Source organism: Onychomys torridus, chromosome 6, assembly GCF_903995425.1.
Source record: "Onychomys torridus chromosome 6, mOncTor1.1, whole genome shotgun sequence".
Lineage (NCBI taxonomy): Eukaryota > Metazoa > Chordata > Mammalia > Rodentia > Cricetidae > Onychomys > Onychomys torridus.
Genome location: NC_050448.1, coordinates 45,478,802 through 45,503,661, shown reverse-complemented (window position 1 = coordinate 45,503,661; position 24,860 = coordinate 45,478,802). Strand labels below are relative to the sequence as shown.

General features: G+C 44.7%; 1 protein-coding gene across 5 annotated transcripts; it reads right to left on the bottom strand.

Moving 5' to 3' along the window:
* Positions 1-2,974: 2,974 nt before the first annotated feature.
* On the bottom strand, positions 2,975-24,154 carry Mfsd1 (major facilitator superfamily domain containing 1). Of its 5 annotated transcripts, none has more exons than XM_036190957.1 (18): positions 23,917-24,154; positions 22,118-22,170; positions 21,157-21,269; positions 19,318-19,360; positions 18,651-18,718; positions 16,645-16,753; positions 13,213-13,315; positions 12,492-12,590; positions 12,002-12,113; positions 11,231-11,287; positions 10,770-10,926; positions 9,203-9,300; positions 8,089-8,201; positions 7,098-7,145; positions 6,344-6,445; positions 4,261-5,130; positions 4,109-4,216; positions 2,975-4,012 (listed from the first exon to the last, which is right to left on the bottom strand). In XM_036190957.1, exons 1-15 carry the CDS (start codon positions 24,074-24,076, stop codon positions 6,384-6,386), a joined length of 1,395 nt encoding a protein of 464 aa, XP_036046850.1. In that variant the 5' UTR covers positions 24,077-24,154; the 3' UTR covers positions 2,975-4,012; positions 4,109-4,216; positions 4,261-5,130; positions 6,344-6,383. The 5 variants fall into 5 exon arrangements, with proteins under 5 accessions (XP_036046850.1, XP_036046851.1, XP_036046846.1 ...); XM_036190958.1 differs by having other exon boundaries at positions 2,975-3,916; positions 4,185-4,216; XM_036190953.1 differs by having other exon boundaries at positions 2,975-4,216.
* Positions 24,155-24,860: the final 706 nt, after the last annotated feature.

Below are 24,860 nucleotides of genomic sequence, written 5' to 3'. Positions count from 1 at the left end.
ACAAACCCCTGCAACATGGCCCTACCAAATAAAATGTCCTGTGGCTTCACTGAATCTCATTAACCAATTTGTTTGCTGTCAAAACTGGTCAGAAAGGTAGATCCCAGGATCAGAAAGTTATGCAGGTCCCAAGATATGGTACTGATGAAGAGCAAACACAGGTGTGTGCACAGGAGTACCTAGCCATACGCTCAACCACGACTCTAGAGAAGTTAGGCTGTCTGCTTGATGTGAGGACTCTGGTATGGCTTATAAACCCCTCTTTCCTCCTCAACCTCACAGCAGCAAATGACTATTCAGAGCCTATGTCAGAGATCCCCCATGGAAACCATGAACACTAAAAGATGCTAAGGTGTTTGCGGCTACAGGCAACACATTCTAGAATCATCAATAGCTTGCAAGTAAGCTGGAGAGGTTCTTAGTTTCCACTGCACACCAGGACCAAGAAATGCATGCATTATTTTCCCTTACCCCCATATACATGCATTATTTCACTTTACCCCCATATACATGCATTATTTCACCTTGCCCCCATAGAAATGGATTGTTTCCCTTTCCCCTGGTGTCATTTATGCAGATTGCAAGGATAATTTTACTCATGAAATTTTCTTTCCTTCAATGCAATTCTAACTCCTGGCTCTGTTTAAATCCCAAAAGTTCTTTTTGGAAAGTTACCTTCTTCAAACGTATAACTCACATTTAACAGTGATTGTGATCTTTGTGTGTTTTAAAACTTTTTTCACATATTGTTAAAAAAAATACATAAATAAAATTGGAAAACAGAGCCAGAGAGTAATTCCCAGAGACATCGGTGTAGTGATCCTTCACACGTATTTGCTTGTATTTCTAGAAATGGCAGGATCCAAATACCACCTATACTACTCCCCACAAGTACGATCCCTACAGAACCACTTAGTCACTGCTTAGAATTCTACCTTAAGCATGCTGTTGTATAAGTTTCTTTCGAAATGTTCCCTCCAGGAGAGGAACTTCTGAGATGAAGGAAATGGTCCTTCTCTCTGGGGAAGCTGGAGTTTACTACATTACCAGAAGATTCTGCCCTGGGTTACAGAAGCCTTAAAGCAACTGCTGGGGGAAGGGACCAGCCAAGTGCAGACCTCTCAGGACTGTGGAGCCACTGTGCAGAGCTCCAAGGTGCAGACCTCTCAGGGCTGGGGAGCCGCTGTGCAGAGCCCTAAGGTACAGACCTCTCAGGGCTGTGGCGCTACCCACAAGCTGGGCATGACCCCTTGGCTGTGTAGGGTGGGCTTTGGGGTAATGCAACCCACTCTAAGTTCCTTCCACACACTATATTCTGAGCATGCTTTTCCCTCCCTCAGCTCCTCCCACATCCTCCCTACCACTCCACCCAACCAACTCCATGCCCCTTTTCTCTTTAAAACTTGGGTCCCAATCAGGAACCCCAAAATGGCAGTGACAATGTCCCAGAAAGACTCTGACTGGGTAAACAGAAACCTAATCCAGCATCCCCCAGGAACCTCATAAGACATGCCTCTTTACCAGGAACCTCCGTTAATCTGCGCAAAGTCAACTATCCTGGGCAAGGGTACCTAGCTCCCAGTCTAGTCTGTATCTGCTCAAAAACCCTCACGATGCTGACCTAAAATCAGCTTGCTTTTCCACAATTTTGCTTCTTTCTGTCCCGCTCCCCAGGGATAGCCTGGGCGGTTTGATGTCCAATAAACCTTTGTTGCTACCCATGGAGCAATCTAGTTTGGTGGTTTCACTGCACCCCCACAGAAACCAAAATGAGAAAGAACACTAGGAGTGGGATGGGGGAACCAGAAACCAGAATGTACAAGCGAAAGACCGATAAGGCCAAGAATGTTTAAACAGAACAAAATCAGACAGAAAGTCTACAGACATACTACTGAGTTCATTTTGTGTTGACCAGCCACAAGTACTCACTATGCCCAGTGACACTGTTAGAGAAAACTAATGTTGCCTTTGCCAGCAGGACCAACTGCAGATAGCTTCTTGGTTGGGGTGAGAGCCTGTGTCCACTTCCCCTCATCTGGCTTGACCCTGGGCAGGCCCTGTACGTGTTACCACAGTCTGAGCTCATATGTGTGATGAAACCACTGCTCCTGGAATACCACTGAAAACCCTTTGGAGTGTGGTGGCACACACCTTTAATCCCAGCAGGAATCTAAGAATTAGAGCCCAATACAGTCTGCATAGCAAATGCCAAGCTAGTCAAGGCTACATAGCAAAACCTTGTCTCCAAAGAAAAAGAGGAACAACTCACTGGTTCACCAAGTTAGACTTGGGTGCCACTGAGGCTTTGGTCTGCAGAAGGCCCCCCTTCGGGGGTGAGAAGTCTTGTGTTGCACCTCACTTGTTTCGTTTTGGCAAACGGGTACAATGTTAAGAGGCTAAATGACACACTCCAGCACTCATAACCAGCTTGTGGGTAGGCTTGAGCAGATCTTGGTGTTTTTTGAACTCAGCGTCCTTGCCGGTACGATAATGGGATGAACTTTACCCATATGTTGTCTCTAACCTCCACAGAGTGCACTCCCCAGAGCTTGTGACTTGGGGCTATTCCTTTTGTTTTTGTTTTTTGTTTGTCGAGACAGGGTTTCTCTGTGTAGCTTTGCACCTTTCCTGGAACTCGCTTTGGAGACCAGGCTGGCCTCAAACAAAAGAGATCATCCTGGCTCTGCCTCTGCCTCCCAAGTGCTGGGATTAAAGGCGTGCGCCACCACTGCCAGGTGGGACTATTCCTCTGTGGTAAATGCACTAGCCTAACACAGGCAAAACCTTGCCTGGGTTCACCCCCCACCCCCAGCACTGCAAAACCACAAACACAACTCAAACTTACATATGTGAATGATTCCCTGTCACACCATTATACAACCTAGATGGAAGATACAGTCTTAGAATAATATATGATTGTGCAATGGTGTACTTAGAGTACATATTAAATATAAGATTTCTAAACCAGAAGACATGCAGCTCACCAACCCTTTGGGGGTCTTTTTATTTGAATTGCCATTTATCCTCCAAACAGTTTACTCCAATTACTTTTTATTTTACACATCAGTTAAAAAAAAAGAAGGAAAGTTTTGTACATTCATTGTGCTAGGCACTGTGGATACATTCACTAACAAACCAATGTCCCTGCTCTCATGGAGCTGACAGTCTAAGGAAGAGAAAACACACCACCCTAAACCCACACTGCCACAAATTCCTCACAAACTGAGGTGAGCTAAAAAGGCCAGGTCTGAGGTCTTCAAAGTTCATAGGCATACTGGATTATATATGGCCTGAGTGGTCTGGAGGAGTTTCTGTATGGAAGAATGATTCTGGGCTGGGAACTAAGATTTTTGTTTAAATCAGGTGAAACCAGGTTAGAGTGAGCACTAGAGAACACTCTAAGAGCAGGAAATAGCAATGGTCAAAGCTTGTGAGAGGGCCAGGCATACAACCCTTTTATAAACACGACAAGGCTCCCTACAAGGCCAGGACACAGGAGCCAGCCAGCACACATAGCAAGGACAACTTCATACTTGATATGCTACAACAGCCACATGTGGTCAAAGCCCCAAAACTAACAAGTGAATAATGATAACTCAGAAAGAAAAGAAATGATTTTCAAACTGTTTCTGTGCTCTTTAAAAGATCCATTATCATTATGTTTGTGTGTGTGTGTGTGTGCGTGTCCGCGCACACACATGTGCTCTCACATGCACAAGAGCCTGAGGAAGGCAGAAGAGGGTGCTGGATCCCTGCCCTGTGTGGATGCTGGGAACGGAACTGGGGTTCTCTTAGGAGTAAATGTCCTTAAGCACTTTACCTCTCCAGCCCCTGGATGGCAAAGCTTTAAGCATACAATGTTTTGCACCACATGTACCCTACACCTGTAATCACTCAATGAGACTGCACCCTACACCTGTAATCATTCCATGAGACTGTACCCTACACCTGTAATCACTCAATGAGACTGCACCCCACACCTGTAATCATTCCATGAGACTGCACCCTACACCTGTAATCATTCAGTGAGACTGTACCCTATACCTGTAATAACTCAATGAGACTGCACCCTACACCTGTAATCATTCAATGAGACTGTACCCTACACCTGTGTAGTGGATAGCCATCCCAGCATGGCTATCCACTACACACCTGTAATAACTCAATGAGACTGCACCCCACACCTGTAATCATTCCATGAGACTGTACCCTACACCTGTGTAGTGGATAGCCATGCTGGGATGGCTATCCACTACACACCTGTAATCACTCAATGAGACTGCACCCTACACCTGTAATCATTCAATGAGACTGTACCTAGGACATTTTTTTATTGCAGCTTTGATTTCTGGAGATTATCTTCCATAGGAAAACTGGAATCAGTGTTGAAATGTTTTAAAAATAAAATGAATACACAAAATATAACTTTTGCACTGGTTTTATGTACCCATGTACATAGGTGGCCATCATAAATTGAAGGATGCTTTTATTGTCTTTAGTGGGGAAAAAAAAAAAAAAAAAAACCTCTTCAGAAAGTTCATACTACAAATTATGTCCCTGATAGGAAAAACAACAACAAACAAAAAACTCCCAAGGTTTGCTGCTCAGCAGCCATTATTAATGACACTCATAATCTCCTAGTGGAGAACAGGAAGCAATTGTATACCATTCTCTACGAAACAGGGAGCACCTGCTAAAATATCATCACTTATTCTGTATGTAACATCTGTACCACCCCCTCATATTTTGTGGGGTTTTTTCCCTTTTTCTTGTTATAATATATAGAAAATGTTCATCCTGAGGATGCATGTTCTAAAAACTACCCCAATAGAATGTACAGACCATTATGGTTGGTCCTTAAAGCTTGCTGAATGTTCCAGACCAATTTTCTAAACTGTTCATTGTTGATTAGAATTCATTAGTAACACATGTTACAAAAGCCACAGGCTAAAACAGTCTGCATGAACACACTTTTAGTAGGTATATTTGAAATATAAATATATTTTCCACTCTATTATTTTTTCTAAATAACTTTAAAAAAGAAAAAAAAAAGAAAAGAAAATCTTCATGAAGGTTTCCAATCAGTGGTGTATGTTGCCCATTCTCCAGACAATCATTTCAGAGACTTATCTGTAGAACAAAATACAAGAAATTACCAAAAAGCAGCTGGGGGAAAAAAAAGCTCCACACAACTTTCAAAATGAAAATTATAACTTTGTAAGATACACAGTGTAAAACGTTATCATATTTATTGGGATGGGGGTGCACATGAGTGCAGGTGCCCACATTAGAGGCCCCGGGTGCCCTGGAGCTGGTGAGGTACCGGACATGGGCACTGGGAACTGACTTCTGGGCATCAGTAAGGACAGCATACACTTAATCACTGGGCCAGCTCTGGAACCCTTCATTTCCAATTTTTAACATGAAAAACAGAAGCACCATCCTGCTTTAAAAAACAACGGCTATTATGCCAGACCTCAACCTATTCAAGTCACAAAACTTAACAGCAGATGATGTGTATATTTACAAATATATCTTTAAATCATAAGTTTAGTGGCTAGAATCTTTAGAAATAACAGGAAACAGGATTACTGTCATGTTTTAGCACATACTTATAAAAAAAAAAATAACATAATCCCACACTACAGTCTTTCATCTGTTATGAAGGAATCTGAAAAAAGGCATACTGATATTAGGTTGTCAACTAGACACAGCCTAGAGTCCCCAGGGACAGAATGTAACACATGTGCTGTTTAAATAAACTGAAGACCTGCCTAGGTCAGATTGGCACATCTGTGGGCACATCTGTGGGCAGTGACCTGAGTGCTAATGGATGCATCCCAGTGCACTTGGGACAGCATCATCCTACACAGGCAGCCATGGGCTGCACATGAAAGGCAGGTAAGTGTGAGCCAGTGAGAGGGAGCCAGCAGGTAGTGTTCACCTTCAGGCTCCTGCCCCCACCTCTCTCAATGATGAATGAGATTGTGACCTGGAACAGTTTCCTCCCCAAGCTGCTTTTGGCCAGGGCATTTTATCCCAGCAACAGAATGTCAGCAGGACACAGGGCAAGATGAAAAGTTACCTTAATTACTTTTTAAAAGGCAGACTGGAAGAACGGATGGGCACAGCCCAGCACAGGACTCAAACCCCACAGCCTGCACTGCCCAGAAGGTAAGCCCACTTCTTTTCCAGCTCTGCCTTTAAGACTTGATATTCATCTTAAATGTTCTGAAATAAGTACGAATCTTGTAGTGCTCTTTCCAGACCTGCTAGCTCTTAAAAATCAAGAAAACAACTCATATCTTTGAAGTCCAAACCTAACCTGAAATAAAATGCTCACAGTTAAAATTTCCAGGACAGGATTTTCTCCCTCTGGGGACTCACTCGGTATGAGAAAGTTTTGATTCTTCCCTTTGTTTTGCGGAATAATTTAGATTCCCACCTAAAATATAAACGAGTAGCCATTTTAAGCAATGTGAGTAATTAAAATTCAATCACACATACACAAATATTTGCACAAAGAGTTATGAAAGATAAGAAAGAAAAATATATAATCACACTTTAATATTAGCTTTGTATATTTAAGTCTGAAGGTCTGTGTTGCTTCAGGTTTTTTAACTAAAACACTGTATTAGATGTCAGTATTGCTGAAAGTTAAAAAAAATTAAAAGAAATCTAAATTTATTGTGTTATATTATATTAAGTATATCATGCCCTTTAGGGACAAGCAATTATTAGGACTAATAAAGACAACATCAAGTTCTTATAAAAATACACTAACGCACATTAGTGTGTACTGGTATGTGTGTGTGTATATATATAATTTCTAATTCTAAACCAAATGGGTTCAACCTTAATGTGAAAATTAATTTACTTTTAATTTTTTTAGAAATGAGACAATATGAGGGGCTTAGGGAGTTTTGATAATATACACCTGAGATTTTATATTCGAAACACGATTTTACTAGAGATGAAAAAGCCTAAGAGCAATTTGATAGAAGTGGAGGTTGCAGAATGTGTGGTTATAAACATGGAGATCACTAACACACACTAATAAAACACTGGCCCTCAAGAAGATCACGAGAGCTGCTTACCTCGGGCACGATTCACCAAATACAGACAGACCACGGCCAAAAGTGCCACTGGAAAACACAAGGTACACTTGTAAATGACGCCTGTGCAATGAAAACTAAAGCATAAACCACACTCCTCTCCATTGGTGCACTGGCGTGAGCAGGTATGGCCTCCACAGATGCATGTTTGAATGCTTGGCCTGCAGAGAGTGGCACCATTAGGTGTGGCCTTGTTGGTAGAAGTGTATCACTGTGCACACTTCTCAGACATGCACAAACTATGCCCAGGGTGTTACACAGTTCACTTTCTGTTGCCTGGAGTTCAAGATGTAGAACTCTCCGCTCCTCTCCAGCACCATGTCTGCCTGCATGTGGCCATGCTTCCCACCATGATGATAATGGACTGAACCTCTGAAACTGTAAGCCAGCCCCACTTAAATGCTTCCTTATTAGAGTTGCCACGGTCATGGTGTCTCCTCACAGCAGTAGAAACCCTAACCAAGGTAACTGGCATTTTAAAAACACGGCACTTTTTTGTTTCCCAAGTGCCACAGCGTTTTCCCTACAGGGATCGCTGCTTATTAGCTCAGGAATGATAGGGCCAGCAAACTGCTGACACCCCACAGGAGGGAGGGAGCCGAACACACACACACACACACACACACACACACACACACACACACACACACTCTCTCTCTCTCTCTCTCCCTCCTTCCTCTCTTCTCCTCCCCAGAACTCCTGGCAGCTCCTGGCCAGTCATTTCACGGTCTGCAGGGATTTCTCATCTGAAGACACCATGTGCCTTTACAAATGAACAAATCAAAACTTCGCCCTTAACTTCCCTCCCGGAGCCCGTTCAGAGCCCAGAAGGCAGAGCTTGGCTTTCTGCCCTTACTAGCTCAGGCATGCTGTCTAGCTCACTTTAAATGATATGGCAAAACCTAACTGTAAAAATACGAACATTTTTACTCTATGTTATAAGAAATCAAGTGCTGCCACGTGGCACACTCACAGGAAACACAGGCAATGAAGAAAACCTCCAAAAGCAAGTATCCCCGAGTGTCCAGTATCATGCCAGCGAGGATGGAGATGACGGCCAGCCCGAGGTTCTGAATAGACTGCATGCTAGGATTTCAGGATAAAACAGCATGTCATTCTCAAAGGTCTTCATACAGACTAACTTCACTATTAATACTAGCATCAAAAACCACACACTGCTGGTGTTAGGAGAGACTTTCAAACAGGGCACACGGATAGATTTTAGTTTTTGGAGACAAGGAAACTATGTGGCCCTGGCTGCCCTGGAACTCACTTTGTAGACCAAGCTTGCCCCAAACTCATAAAGATCTACCTGGCTCTGACTCCAGAGTGCTGGGATTAATCACACCCAGCAGATTTTGGAGTTTATCCTGGAGTGTCTCTGCTACTAGACCATCGGCCGCAGGACAAGTGAAGTAGGAAATGCCCACCTGATGAGTGAAAGGGAGAGCTACCTGCACAGCAGCCACAGGAGCAGCTGCACCCCCCACCTGCCTTTGGGGGCCTGAGCTAGGGATCACCCTCCCACTGAGAAGGGCTCAGATGGACAGGAGCAGTCATTTCTGCAATCGCCTCCTATGGGCTTTAGCTTACTCCAGCTGTCTTGCTAGGTAGGGGCTTACCTTGTTGGATGGCCAAGTGTAACTACATCTGACTGGACTAAGAAGTACCTAACAGGCAAGTACTCTTCTAGGCATGTCTGTTGGTATGTCTAGAGGAAGGACCTCAGTGGGAAAGACGTAGACATGGGCAAGCACCTCCCAAAGACTAGAGGCCTGAGGCAATAAAAGGGCAGTGTGATGGCCACTTCCCAGCGGCCGGGATGGATCTGCCTCACCACAGGCCCAGACCTAAACTAAACCCTCCTGCACTGGGCTGTTTTCCTCAGATCACAGTAGGGAAAGTGACCAGAAACACCACGGCAGTCACTTAAGAATGCATTCACTGACATTCCTCGTCATCTGCAGGTTCAGCGCTGGCCCAGAACTCTGAGCATAACTACAATGAGGACACGTGGGGTATTATGAGAACTGATACAGCGGAAGGCAACATGTACAACACACACGCAGTGAGAATGCAATACTTACAATCCGTACGCAGTTCCCAGCTGGTGATCGGGAACTACAAATGCCACCATTGGCCACAAGGCACAGGCAAGCAATGAGTAGGAGAGTCCCAGGAGACTCTAGATAGGAAGGCAGAATGGTACAGTATATATCAGGTGACAGGTGATTTTCCTTGATAAAGGTTAGTAAAAGTGACATAGCAGCTAAATCAAAATGTAAATACATTTGACTGTAATTGAACTAAAATTTTCAATAAGTAAGAAAGTCTTGGGCCTCTCTCAGTACGCTCCACTGTTTTAACCATTTTCACTCGTGATACAAACTGTCTGGGCCCACTGTGCAGTCAAGGAGCCCAGATGATTTTGTTGTTGTTGTTGTTTGTTTTTTGTTTTGTTTTGTTTTTTGAGACAGTTTCTCTGTGTAGCTTTGCGCCTTTCCTGGATCTCGCTCTGTAGACCAGGCTGGCCTCGAACTCACAGGATCCGCCTGGCTCTGCCTCCTGAGTGCTGGGATTAAAGGCGTGTGCCACCACTGCCCGGCGTCCAGATGATTTGCAAAGAGTTCTTACCCAAGTTTCAGGCAAACTGATTTTCCTTAACTACAGATGAAGTCATCGAGGCAGCAGGGTTATTCTATTGCTGCCCATGGAGGACCAATTCTGAACTGAAAAGCACAGCAGGAACCCACCCGCCATCGCCACCACTGTATGACACTGCCAGACACTGTATAACAATACAGTCTCTGCAATCAAATAAAGAACTTGCCAAACACAGGGGCAATATGCCTTCAGAGGGAACTCTGAGTGCCAGGCTGCTCTAAGCTACACAGTGTGGAGGTAATGTCAGCTGTATGGAGCAAGAGCATGTCTCAAGTTTTAAAAAAAGAAGAAAGTATGAGTTGAATGTAAACTAAGTAATACATGTACCTATCAGACTGGTAAATGTAGACATAATGCTGACACCCAACACTAGCCAGGAAAACGGACACACCTGTGCACTGTGTTAGAGATGGGGAGGAAGTCCCTGAGCATCGTAACAGAGGATATTCACTGTGCAAAGCTCTACAGCAGCACTCTACTCCTAGGACCTGGATGTCCCTACAGGAAGACTTCCAGGGAACTGCCCACCACAAATGCTGATGCTCAACATGCCCCTGTGCCAACAGGTAAGGGACACAGCACTTCAGCCTGTACTCTGAAAACCCACACAGTGAAGACAACAAAAAGCCATGGACTTGTGGCCACCTTTTAGACCTACCAAGAGCCAAAGTCCAAAGGATGGACAGTGCTGTTAATGAAAGGATTTACTTTACTGAAGTCCAGAAAAACAAATGCAAGTATTAGCTTTCCAGTCATGAGACTATTCTGTTGTAAATTCTACTTCAGCTTTGGAGATTCCCTACTAAATAAGCCAAATGAAAAACAAACCTTACACATTAATAAATGATAATCCTTTTCTTTTAAAAAAAAATATTTACTTTCTCAAAATTAACACCAAGTCACTTCCCCCTCAGCACCGCCAGCTGAGTTTGCTGGGCACACCAAACATGGACTTCTCTCTGAGGCCCTGACCATCCCCCTAAACATTACCATAGCAATCCAGGGGTTCCAAAAGGTGAAGGCCAGCATCATGTGGGACACGAGGGTGGTAGCAACTGCACACAGAACCCAGATGACGTTCTTCCCAGTTTTATCCACCAGGAGTCCAAATACTGGGGACATGGGAGCTGATATGACATACACGATACTGCCCAGAGAGAGCAAGAAGTTAACAGAATGCAGCACAGCGTCTCTAAAACTACCAGACTAAGCAAGCCTAACTTGGTTAATGTAGCACTCATCTAAAATGATGACCAGCAAATAGAATTAGAAAAAAAAAAAAAATCAATCTGAGAATTCTTTGGGTTTTTTCCCTTAAAGCAAAGCCAGGCCCTTGCGATTAGAGTCTGCAGTGTTGGGGAGAGGGATGCCTCTATTCAGGGCCTGTGCTTAGGAATACCCAGTATCACATGCGACAAGAACTTACAGAATTAATTGCACTTATCAAATACCTGTTAATTGCACTTGCTGACTGGGAAGAAAATCTGAATTTCTCTATGAAGAAAACTCTAAGATTAAAAAGAAACATTCATACATTAGAAAGAACTACTTTGTGTTCCAGAAATAAAGACAAGTTAAAGATAACTCTAACGTTTAGTAAGCTCTTCTTCCCTGATACTGTTCCCCTACTGTTATCTCTTACCCATCATCATCCAGCCCTCTGCTGCAGCTCCGGCTCTCCCGGAACAATTTCACTGACTAAACTAGGGTTGGCCCACACATTTTCAGAATACCCAATTAAAGGCGGAACCGCGGAGCTATGTAATGAATGAGAGTTCTTATCACACAGTGACGATGTGGTTTTAAAGGTTATACAGACATAAGAACACAACCTACAAACACATTTGCACTCTCACACTGCGGCAGCCAGTGAATGAATGAGGCGAGGAGCAGACCTGCAAGCAGGAGCCTGCTTTGAACCCTGCATCTAATGGGGCAGAATCGGCCCTGAGCGGACAGAACCCAAGGCACAACTAACTTCCAGTCACAGTAAACAGCCTCCTGATCCGAGAACAGAAAGGACATTTTAAAAGTGTGTCTTCAAGAGAATAATGAAAGCATTAAAACATTGTGAAGCCTGGAGCTGCCCATGCCCGCTGTATCCCAGAACATAAATCATTAGTCTAAATAGACACTGTGTCCACGGGAGCAAACTTAACTACAGAACGTGACTCAGCTCTCGCTGTAACTGACAGGAGGGAGGGAGGCTGGAGAATACTCACTTGCCCAGCCCAATGAAAGGGAACACCGCTGCGTAGTAGCAGACACAGATGAGGAAGATCAGCCACAGGGGTAAGGAGAAGTCCTTTATGTCAGTCAACTTAATGACTTCGCCTTGAGAAAGGGAAGACGTAGTATTTCAAAAAACCTGAGGACCTTTCATCTATATTTTATTCATATAATTAAAAAAAAAATTCTAGCAAATTCCACAAACAGGATCTCTGAAATAACTTACCAAGTAATAGGAAGAAAAAAACAGAAGTTACACTTGTTCCCTTCTACAGGAACTAAAATCATTTTACTGATATACAAAACAAAACCAAGAATGTACACTCTGTCAAAACGTATCAACAGAGGGACACAGACAGAAATCTAGAGAAGCAGAAATGAACCTGGAATATAAATCCAGCATCACAGCACTGCGCTGTGTTTACGCTACTGTAAACACTCATTAAAGGTCCCGAGTCCCAGTCTTCTTTCACGCTGACGTACCTGTCTTTCCTTGTTCTTTATGAAGGATTTTCTCTGCTCTCCGGTCCAAATAAGCAAGGACCAAGGCACAGATTAGTGAAAGGATGCATGTCACACCCCCTAAAGGAAGGAGAGAAGATTTGGAACAGGCCAAGGGCTGGGAGAAGCAGCATAAAGAACCACAGTGCAGCCACTGAGGGAAGGCAAACGCACACAAGAATACACCAAGACCCCAAACTTTCAGAAAATGGAGAGAAATTATCTCGTCCTAGATAAAAGAACTTGCTATGGGCAGCAAAGAATGAGCCGAGGCTCCTGGCTTTCAACTTGGTGGACTCCCCACCACTCCGCAACACATCACTCTAGTGTCCTGGCCGAGCCTGAGCTCAAGGGCCCGAATCTTCCTCCTGCTGTCATGACTGTGAGCTCACCTGGACACACTCCCTGGCTGAGCTCACTTCACACTCTCACTGAGCATACAATATACAAACAAAAGCACTGAGGGACACCAGGGCCAATCAGCTCCTGTTTCAAAAGTGGCAATTAAAGTACAAAGACATGACGGTCTATTTCTAAACAGTCACAAGAACTAGCGAACTATGGAGGCCAAATCATAGCCCAGCAGCAGCAGCAGCAGCAGCACAGTAAGCGGCCACTGAGTCTCGAGTTCCTTCCTCTTGGGCACAGTATCTCCCTGACAGGCCTCCAAAGGACAAGGCGTGGGACGGAAGGACTCACTCACCAATCATGAGTGTCACTCCCAGGGTCGTATGGCCAGCTGAGCCCAGTGCAGTTTCAATCTTGGTATACAGCCATCCCATGAGGTTCATATTCACGGTGCTTCCCTGAGGAAGGAAAAACAACAGGTTTCTCAACTATAACGCTATGGGGGAGGGGTGTGTGGATACTTACTTACTGATAGCATCTTAGTAAAGTAAGTGTAACCAGAATCCAGATTACTGTTACATGGAAGATAATCTGGATTAGACTGAGGTGGGAAGACACGCCGTTCATCCAGATCTTTTGAGGCGGAAGTTGCCTGCCTCTGATCTGCGCCACACCTTCCGCTGGAAGCCTATGGAAGGACATGGGAGAAGGGAGCTTTTGCTCCTTGCCTGCTTGAAACCTCTTGATTTCAGTCCACTCCTTCACTGGCATCAGAGCCTACTTCTTTGGGAGTCCAGCATATACTGATCAGCTGAGACATCCAGCCCCGTGTACTGGTCAACTATTGGATTCTTGGACTTTCCGTTCATAGACAGCTGTAGTTGGATTAGCGGGACCACAGTCTGTACGTCATTCTGATAAATTTCTTTCTATAGAGAGAGAGATTCACTCTATAACTTCCACTACTCTAGAGAACCCTGACCCATACACTTCGGGTGTGCTCTGAGGCTTTAAACATCTCATCATTTCCAATGTGCTCTCTCTGCCTCTCCCTTTCAGATGAAGACCTGTTCTGCCATCACAGGCTCTGACCCTCTGAAACCTACGCCCAAGCAAACACTTTCTCTTCTAAGCTGCCTTGGTCATGGTCACGATGTTGTTACAGCCACAGAAAAAGAACCATGACAGGTGGCTAGAGGTTAGAGGACTCGCCATCCTGGGGAAGCCTCCCTCCGCAGTCTTGGAAAGCAGCTCTGACTGACCGACCGGGCAACTTCCTTTCAATTAGACCACAGAGGCAGAAACAAGGCCGCAGTCACCGTCCAGCAGCAGGCCAAAACGAGAAGATGACTCTGAGATCAGGCTGCTGAAGTACGGTAAGATGTGCTCGGAGTACGTATGTTTAGTTGGGGCAGCCCAAAAGGATTTACTGACAGCAAATCTGTGGGAGAATGGGAGGAGGTGGGACTCAGGCTGGCACCACACTGAGAGAGTTGCCCTTGCTGAGAAATGCCAACAAGAGCTGGTCTGAGGAACGGTGGGGAGAACACCAAGAACTGGGTGTGGGGTAAGTTCAGTCCAGGGGAACTCTGAACAGCGTATGAGTCAAAATGGAAGAGAAAAGCCTGGACAGAGACAGCTAAGGGAAAACACTGGACAGGCAATTGCCTGTGGAAGTAAAGAATGTAAGGGAGAGCCCAGACAGATGGCATAAACTCAGAAACCAGGCAATGCTAATCAAAGGTCACGACCTAGAGCAGTTCACCAGCCGTGATGAGGGGGAGGGGACCTGACAGAAAGGCAGGAGACAGGAGACAGGGCCTGAATCTCAAGAAATGACAGAGGGGGTGGAGTGGCATTGTAAACCTCCTAACAGACTGCAGGCAGACACTGCTCAGAGGCGGGACTGCTGCTGTAATGTCACCTGCCTCAGTACTTATTAAAACAGTAAACCTGAAAGGAGCAAATTATAAAAGAAAATCGGTGTTGGGGATTTAGCTCAGTGGTAGAGCACTTGCCTAGCAAGCACAAGGCCTGGGGTTTGATCCTCAGCTCCAAAAAAAAAAAAAAAAAAAAAAAAAAAAAAATCAAGAGATACTCAACCCGCCCAGCCATGGGGTGGGGATATTAAGATATCTGAGTGTCTTACAGGATGTATTCATCAAAATCTAATGCTGGTTTCCTGGGTACCCTCCCTAAGACAAAATGTGAAATACCACAATTGTTTCTAATTCGGAACACCAGCTGACAGAGTGAAGTCCAGTGAGGTGTGAGCATCATGGTGAAGGGCTGAAACTCCTGTCAGAGGGCTTAGATGACCACAGGAAATAAACACCTCTGATCAAGAACTGAAGAGCCGATGATGTTTCATTTCACGGCAAACAGGACAAAAATGAACACTGAAAAAGAAGCAGTGGGGTCAGCATAAGCCCTTTGTGAAAAAGGCTTCATCTGTGTGAATTTGAGTTTCAGAAGTTTGTGGTATCACACATCTTTAAACCCAGGACTTTAAAGGCAGAGGCAAACAGGTCTCTGTGAGTTCAAGGCCAGCCTTATCTATACACAGCAAGTTCCAGACCAGCCAGGACTCCATAGTGAGGCTGTCTTTAAAAAAACAAAAAGAAGAAGAAAAGAAAAAGAAAAAGAAAAAGGTTAACTGATGGAGAACAGGCTGCTCCACCACAGAAGGAGCTTCCCACCAATGGAAATGTGCAAGTAGAACCTGGATGGATGGCTATAGAGACTTTTGAGGCAGGGTGCCAAAACTGGTGAGAAATTAGGCAAGTTATTTAATTCAGACTCTTTGAACTAATGAATGTTCACTTTGCTGTTTTATACTATTTATGAATGATCTACTTAAGACAAAGTATGGTGGTTTGAATAGGTATGGCCCCCGTGGACTCATGTGTTTGAATGCTTGGCCCATAGGGAGTGGCACTATTAGGAGGTGTGGCCTTTATGATCAAAAACACTGATATGTTGGAGAGACTAGAAGGCGGGAGGAGAGAAGGGAGGGGGACCTATGGTTGGTATGTAAAATGAATAGAAAATTAAATTTCTTAATAATAAAAAAGAGAAAAAAAGGAAAAAATTAAAATTAAAAAATAAAAAGCATTACACACACACAAAAAGAGGTGTGGCCTTGTTGGAGTAGGTGTGGCCTTGTTGGAAGAAGTGTGTCACTGTGGGGGCAGGCTTTGAGGTCTCATATGCTCAAGCCACTCCCAGTGTGGCACACAGTCTCTTTCCGCTGCCTGCAGATCAAGATGTAGGACTCTCAGTCTTCCCCAGCACCATGTCTACCTGCATGCTGTGTCTCTTCACAGTAATAAAACCCTAAGACACAAAATAAATGTCATTTTAAGTCCTAGAGAAATACCTAAAAACAGAGGCTAGAGAAGTGGCTCCATGGCTAGACTGCTTCCTGTGCAATCAGGGGACAAGAATTCAGATCCTAGTACCCACTAACAATGCAGTGTCCCCTGCATGCCTGATAACACAGCTCTGAGGACACAGGAGACTGGAGCTTGCTGGCTTCCAGCCTGATTGACAAAATGCCTCAAGCGGGCAGGTAGAGAGTGGCAGAGGGTGACAGAAACTGACAGCCAATGCCATTTTTTGACCTCTGAATGCAGAGGCACCTACATAGACCCATAAACACACAAGTAAGTGTTTTTGAGAGTGGTATATAGAAAGCAATGCCTACTTCACACCCAAGCATACTTCTAAGACTCTGAAGAGATAATTTGCTTCCTATTGGGCCCCACTAGGCTGTCACCATACTTACAATTCTGGCCATGCTGAGTTGGAGTCCAAACACCAGGTTTAATTCTTTGCCTTTAAACCAACTCACAGCATATGTATTCTGGGCAACTGCTAAGGACTCTCCACCAATCCTAAATATGGGAGAAGAAAAGTCATAGCTTTGAAAGAAATCCCAGTTAGAAATTTTGACACTGCTTTTGAATGGAGGTAGGCTTGAGTACGTCAGCCAATAAGACATAGTGAGGTGACGACTGTGTGGTCCTAAGCATCCCAAAAATGGTATCTGCCATTTCAGTCCAACACTCACAGCTGGAGCCCTAAGTTACTTTGTACAAAGGGTAACCCACCCCCTTTGTACATCCTACACGAAAGCAAGTGCCACTTGAAAATAAACATGTTCTTCAAGGCACAAGCATCCAATCCAAGCATCCAATATGCAAAACCACAAGCTTCCAGATGATTCCAGCTTCCAGCCTTCCATGAATCTCTGCGGCAGAGATCCCAGACATCAGGGCACAGACAACCTACTCACATACTCTACCTGCCTCAAATGTAAACAAAATGCAATGACTAGTTTCTATTGTGATGTGTTGGAGTGCTCCGGCAAGCTGAATTAGCAATCATGACAGACACCATCTGTCCTGCACAAAACACTGATATGGGAGAGCATCTTTCATTCACATCTTGTAATGAAACCTCACTTTTCAGGCCAATACGCAAAGCTCTTGCATAGTCAACGTTCCTACACTTCTTGGGTTTCAGTGTTCTTTCTCTTGGTTCCACATATTTATCAGTACCCCTTGAGACCCATTTCAAAGCTTTGTCACCTCCACATCCTAAAAACAAATCCTGCCATGGCTCTGTCCTAGTCCAAAGGTATCTCCCTTCTCATCTACAAATAAGTTTCCACACCTCTTTCCACACTCTCCCACTTCATCCACGTGGCCATTTTTAACCACATTTTTGTTCCAGAATCTTCTCCATGTTCTTATATATATTTATTTCCTTCGGGTATATACCACATCTATCTGCATGCCCTTGGCATTCTGTCTACTGTATCCCTCAAGGCAGGAAGCCCAAGGTTTGACTCAGAACAGGACTGTGTAATGGACACTGAAGTTACATGGGGCCAGTCAGGCTAGAGATACCGCGCTACTTCAAGACACCTGAACGGGGGAGCAGAAAGACATACACGCCACTCTCTAAGGACGAGTACGATGCCCGGAGTAACCAACCTAGAAATTGATGGTCCATACTTTTGTGAATGAGATTTAAATCAGTCTTAAATACAATCAAGTTTTTAAAGCCCAGGAAAAACTTCTGGCAAAGCTTATAATATCAAACTCTACAATTAAACACAATCACCCAAAAACACTAAGTCTTTATTAAAACAAGTACCTAAGAAGCACACTTACATACATAAGCTACATTTCAAGGATCTGAAATAATTCCTCACTGGTGGAACACGGTCCAAGAATGGAACTGTGTGAGAATTCTGGGTGTTTGCGAGACAACTCCAAGAACATAAGACAAGAGTCTTGTGACCTCAGTTTCTTCAAAAACACAACAATGTTCTTGGACTGTGTTTTCACGCCAGGTGTGGCGGATAGGAGTGAGTTTACTTCCTTATAACTGGCTGTCGCTGCTTTTATTCCTCTTTGGAAAAGCATGCTTTGGCCACATCTGGCTTGTCAGCCATTTGCAGCTTGACCTTGTGATTGGCAGCTTGAATCATGTGACTCTTCTTAAGCCTCAGAGTATAAATTGCCTGATGCTCTGAATAAAGTTGACTATTGCATGAGACTTTAGTCAGCCTCATTTATTGGCTCCATTCTCCTAGGTCCCACTCTTAGAGCAGTAAACACCTCACAAAAGATAATGATGTATTTCTTTTAAATCCTTAATAAAGGACTAGTAGTGTGGGTGTATGGATAGGTTGGGATATGGAAGGCCCTGGCTTTAATCCTCAGCATCATAAAGATCCTTAATAAACACGCTAAGATAACATGAAATTATGGTATAACTTACCCAAAGACAAACCTCCCAAACTCCATCAGCCAAAATGCATTAACTATTCCACCTAGTGCAAAAATGACCTGTAAACAGTAATAGAAAAATAAATTCAGGATATTCTAAAGGAATAGGCAACATGACAAATGCTCATTCCCAGAATAATTTTACTAGCCCAAAATAATAAATCTGGGAAATTTAAATATTAATGCTCATGCATTTAGCAGGACTTATAATCACCAGAAGGCAAGCCTCCGGCATACCTGTGAGAGATCTTCTGGGTTAGGTTAACCCATGAATAAATGACCACCCAAATGTGGGCAGTACCGTTCTACGAGCCGAGTAGCATTAAAGGAGAAAGCAAGCTGGGCATGCACCCTCACTTTCTGTTTCCTGACTGCAGACATTATGTGACCAGCTGCTTCATACCCCCATCAACATGCCTTCCCCTCAAACCGTGGGCCAGAACAAACCTTTCCCCTCCTAAGTGGCTTCTGCCAATCATAGCAATGAGGAAAGCAGCTAAGACTATGTAACTTAAGGCTTCAAATAAATTATACCACATGGCCATTCATGGGCCTGATTAATCAAGTTGGTCATTCGTTACACATATTTTTGCCAAGGGAATTAAATAAGACTTCAAAGTCACCGTCAAGGAATGAATAAATATTTTGACCTTTCTTACCTGTCCAATGCAAACAAAGCAGCTGAAAATAACTGTGCCCCATCTGTGTGAGAGAGAAAAATGTCATGTCTTCATATTATATAGGACCACAGAGTCCTATACTCATCATCTGTTTGGTTTTCTTTGCCCACCCTGCATTCCAAGGAAGATGAATGCTCATCTGCAACTTTCCTAAACCAAACGCTAATGTACAAAACTCCAGTGTTCTGATGGGCCCCCAAGGTTCAGTGATGGCACGAGTTCATTCACATCATCATCACCTCTTAAAACCTCAGCAATCTGCCCAAAGTTCCCAGGGTCAAACCACTGGGAAGTGGAAATGATTAAATTTCTGTTCAGAGTTTAGAAGTAGAGGCTAGTGAGGTGGTTCAGCAGCTAAGAGCACTCACTGCTCTTGCAGAGGACCCAGGGTCAGACAGCTCACAGTGCCTGTAACTCCAGCTCCTGGGCATGTGGTCCTGGACTTGCCTCTGGGCACCTCCACACAGTGACATAAAATAAAATGGCACAGAAATAAATCTTTATTTTATGAGCTGAGGATTGGTTCTAGGAAATTCTACAGTAGATAACTGAAGTGACTACAATTCTTGGTAACTAAAAACTACTTTTAGAAGACACATCTTAGGCAAGTTAATGGAGCTCCAAGTCCAACTTTAATCTAAGTAGTAATATTTCATCAGCGCAAGTAAAATAGCAGGGTTAGAAGAGTCTTCAAGAGTCAGCAGAGCCAACTGTACTTCTGAAACTGAAATCCACTTAAAAATCCTTGTAAAATGGCCACACCATCACCTGGATGTTCTCTACAGCTGGAAAACTCAATCAATGTCTCCAGACAACTTATATCACCCCTATGAACAAGCAAGTGCCTCCTCTAAATAAGTGGAATCAGTTTCCCTGAAAATTCAGCTAATTCTATCCCTTGAGATCCAGCAAAATATATTTAACACTTCCTTCATATTCAACTATTTAAGATTCTTAAAAGCAAACCCCCCAGGCCAGGCGGTGGTGGCACACGCCTTTAATCCCAGCACTCAAGAGACAGAGCCAGGTGGATCTCTGTGAGTTCAAGGCCAGCCTGGTCTACCGAGGGAGATTCAGGACAGGCACCAAAACTACACAGAGAAACTCTGTCTCGAACCGCTCCCCCGCAAACCGAATCAGACATGAGTGTCTTCAACCCTCATCCCTTAGACATTGTTTGAATCCACGTCAGCAGCTTCACCCCTGCCTTCTGAGGGAACTCCCAGCTGTGTTCACTAAGTCTTCACATGAAACACAGCCAACAAGAAAGACATACAGCGACAAAGCTTACAGCACTATTTCCCTTCAGCATCCAATGTGTGTGGCCACAAAAACGTCAATGGCCAAAGAAAGGCAGAAATAGAGGGGGGAAGTCTTACCAGAACTGAGGGATGTATCTCTACCTATGTGCAAAGACTTTCCATCTCCAGCTCTCATTTAACCCCTGTAGACACTTGTGAGGTAGAAATTGTTACCCTAATTATCAATGAGGAGGCAGAAGGGACTTGACCAAATGGCAGCCAGAGGACTCACACCTGGTTGGCCTGACCCACATTAGGAACATAACTAGCCTCCAGAAACTGCTGCCCTTACTGCATCAACAGCATTTAATAGGCCTGACCCTAACAAATCAACCAAGCCCCAAGGACAAAGTCTAAGACCAAAACAATCTTTAAAAACAGAGAACAAATCCTCATGTTCAACATCAGTCAATTCACAAGTCTATTTAGTTCTCCGAGGAAAAACTCCAACCCATTCCTACATTCTCCTAATCACCAGTTAAATTTGCCCACAAATTAATTTTTTCTGCAAGCTTACCGTATTCCAAATATTCGGTCTATCAAAAAGCCACCCAAGAAACACAACACTACATTGGGCCAAGAATACCAGGCGTACAGCAGCATGAATTTCGTAGTATTCACTTGCATGTCCTATATGGGAAGAAAAGAAAACTTTTTTCCAAATGGGTTAAACAATTAAATCAAAGCAAAAAGTGGCTACAGCTGTATTTCTGTACAGAGTAAGTTTCTTGAGACTCTCACGGAAACTACAATCCTTGCACTAAGAACAGTCACACATGGGAACGTCTTAATTCCACATACTAATCCAGGACCAGTCAACTCAGTCTGCTTCTATCTCCTACATCCTTACATCTTCATTTCTGCCTGAATTATGGACTCCTCCCACACAGAAAAGAATCATCTTTGCCTAGTCTTACGGCCCTTACCCTCTTCGATTCATACTAGAATGCAGAGGGACAACCTGTACATCTTCCCCCTGCTCAGTGGCTTTAAAAAGAAATGTACACGACAATGGTCTAAATGCCAGAAACAACAAATGCAATTTTACAGTTCAAAACCAGACAAAGCATGCTGGTGGGGACAATACTCCGCAAACACATCCACACTTGTAAAAGTAAATAACAACAGAGCTTACCTAAGGAGGCCAAAGTCATTCCACACACCACTTACTCAGAGCAGTAGACATCGGGTGTGTACATTCTCAACAAAAACTAGCATTTTTAGCAATATTGTGGACAGAGTTCACAATTATTTACCTATAGAATCAAACTATCTGTCATAAACATGTCTTCCATGAGTTCTTTGGGGAAAAATGGATTTGATCTCAAGAAGTCTGCAGCTTGTGGGTTTGCTGATGATAGCAGAATACAGTAAGTGGACATTTCAGATGGGGCACCCCAAAGGTCATGGTATCTCATCATCTATAAGTCAGTGCTCCAGAACCAAGAGCAGGACAAGAATATGAATAATCAACTCACCCGCTTCACCTGAGTCTGGAGGGCAGCAGGGCTGTCATAGCAAAAATAGCTACCTGGGAAAGAGAGAGCACACATTTCACTCGGAATGAGAATGTCTACACAAAATTTTCAAGCTACAATTCCTAATTAGTACTACTCTGGGTGTTTAAGATTTACACTATTGCTGACACCATGGAAACTATTTCTAGACCACTTCCTTAGCTACCACCCAAAGGAACTTCCACAATTTAGCAATCACATACCCAGCAAATACCAGAGACTTAATTAAAAAGTCAACGTCGACTGTTTTTAATCATTTTCTTCTCTTCATGCTTCCCATGCTTGTTACTGAATTAATTTATGCGTGAAATAGCTTCCTTTTCCTCACTTAAAGCCACCGACACTAAAAATTCTATATTCTCCACAGCTGCATGTCAGCTGTCACCATTTCTCTTGAAAGCAGAATTAATTTCAGCTCTTCAAACCAAACCAGTATTTCACACAGATTCTCAGAGTGGGATCAAAATCTGCAAACAAAATACCCAGGAGCAAATGACTGAAAAAATGCAGTGCTAGGAATAAGAACAACAAGTGAGAGAGGAAAGGATCAGATGAAAACACAGCAATGTCTCCTAAGGAGGCAGAGACAGCAGTGGGGAGAGAGAGGTCTGTTAAGCATGACCTGGAGCTGCATCTCAAAGGTAAATGACAAGCTTGAGGAGGCCCCAAGATAACACTGCCTCTGTTTCCGCACGGACCCTCCAAATACACAAAGCTACCAGGTTCAAAGGTGGGCGAGGTAACTAGAGAGGCAAACTTTTAGCCCAATCTACCTAGCAAAAATAAGCTGTCGGCTTGAGTAGGGATAATTTCTTCAAGCATTTTGCCCTAGTTTCTTGGTTATTGATTCTAAACCTAGAGCGTCTGCTCCTGATTGAGCTTCTAATAAGAGTCCATGGCATGGTTTGTTTGTTTGTTGAGACAAGATCTCACTCTGTAGCCCTGGCTACCCTGGCTACCCTCCCTAATTCTTGGAGACCCACCTGTCTCTGCCTCCCAGTACTGGGATTAAAGAAGTACACCACTATGCCCGGCTCAGTACTTCGTTTTAAATGATATGGGCTCCATCTTTCAAAAAACTAGTCAACAGTGTGGACGAATTGCAAGGAAACCAAAGCCCAAAGTATCCTCCATTCATCAGGAGCATGTATTTCTGAATGTGATCCCTGAAATGACACTTTGATGCCAAGCCAGTATTCACGAATCGGAACAGTTGCAGCGTCAATTAAAAACTGTAACAAAGGAGGTAAAGAAGTTTGGAAAAGTATCTCAAGAAATTGCTTTCCGAGGATCAGGTTTCCTAAGTGAAACCAACCACCTCAAAACAAGCGGGTCCCGCAGGCCTCCTTCACACAGGAAGGAAGGGTAAGAAAAGACGCCTGCTGTCAGGCTGCCAGCAAGGTGCAGTGTCCCAAAGCGGGTGTGAGACCTAAAGGAACGCCAAGGAAAGCGCGCGGGCGGGGGAGGGAGGAGGGCATCCTCCGGGGAAGAGAAGAAAAAGGACTTGGTCAACAACGCTCAGCAGTCTCCTGAGCACGGTACTCCAGGGGAAAGAGCCGAGATTCCTTCTCATCTGCGTCCCCAGGGAGGGACTGCCGCACTCTGAGACTTAGCAGGAACAAAAGTCGCCAGCTCAGTCCCCAGGCCTGGCTCGCGACGACTGGACCGAGCAAGTCCCAAGCCCGGGTGGCAGAGCGGATCCGGGACACGAACCACCCCAGAACTCCCCGATCGTTCTCCCCTAGCCCTCCCCGGCTCACCGAAGCCAAGGAGGCACATCAGCAGCAGCACCACGAGCCGGTGCGCCAGGTGGCTGGGGTCGCAGAGCGCGGGCAGAGCGCGCGGGGCGCCCCGGACTGCGCTGTCCCCGTCGGGGCGGTCCCCAAGCAGCGCCCGCACCTCCTCATCCTCCTCCTCCATCGGCCGGCAGATCGGGAGCCGAGCAGGAAGCAAAAGCCGGGCTGCAGCGACAGCGCTCACGTGACCGCGTGCGCTCACGTGACTCCCGCCAGTCACGCCCCGCCGTGCTCACGTGAACAGCTGTCCACGTGGTGGCGGGGCATTTGTCCGCTGCATTCTCTCTGCTCTGCCAATGTGGGTGGGATGAGGTGAGGCGGATCGGACCCGGCCCTCTGCCCGTTAGCGTCTGCTTTGAGACCAGGAGGGTGTGCCGGTGCAGAATTCCCAGTGACTGGCTCGGCTTGAGCAGCCAGGGACCCCAAAGTGCAGCATCCTTCTCACAGCCGAGTCCTCCGCTCCCTCACTTCGCCAACTCTTCAAGCTCCCAGAGCGGATGTATCTAGCACTTCCGGACTGGGAAGGGGCCAAGTTCTCCCACCTCGAGATTCCGGGTGAGAGAATATACGTAGGGAGATGGATAGAAACGGATAATGTGGAGGGTGGCTGGCCAAATGACTGCAGCGGGGATGGGCGTTGAATTCCTCACAAATGTCTGACCTGGGTTTTATACGTTTATAATTACACGTTTATATTGATCTTCTGGACGTCCTTGTCCAGAGTAGAAACGTGAAACGTCCTAAATGAGGAGCCATTCAAAGATGTCCTGCAGAGCATCAACGCCATTAGGTTTGATTTGAGAAACTCGATTTGGCAGCGCGCCTTCTACGACACTTTTCTAGGTGTCCCAAGTCTTTGCCAGCAGAATTTGGAGTGTAGCAAGGCTGGATGCTAAGTAGCTATGAAA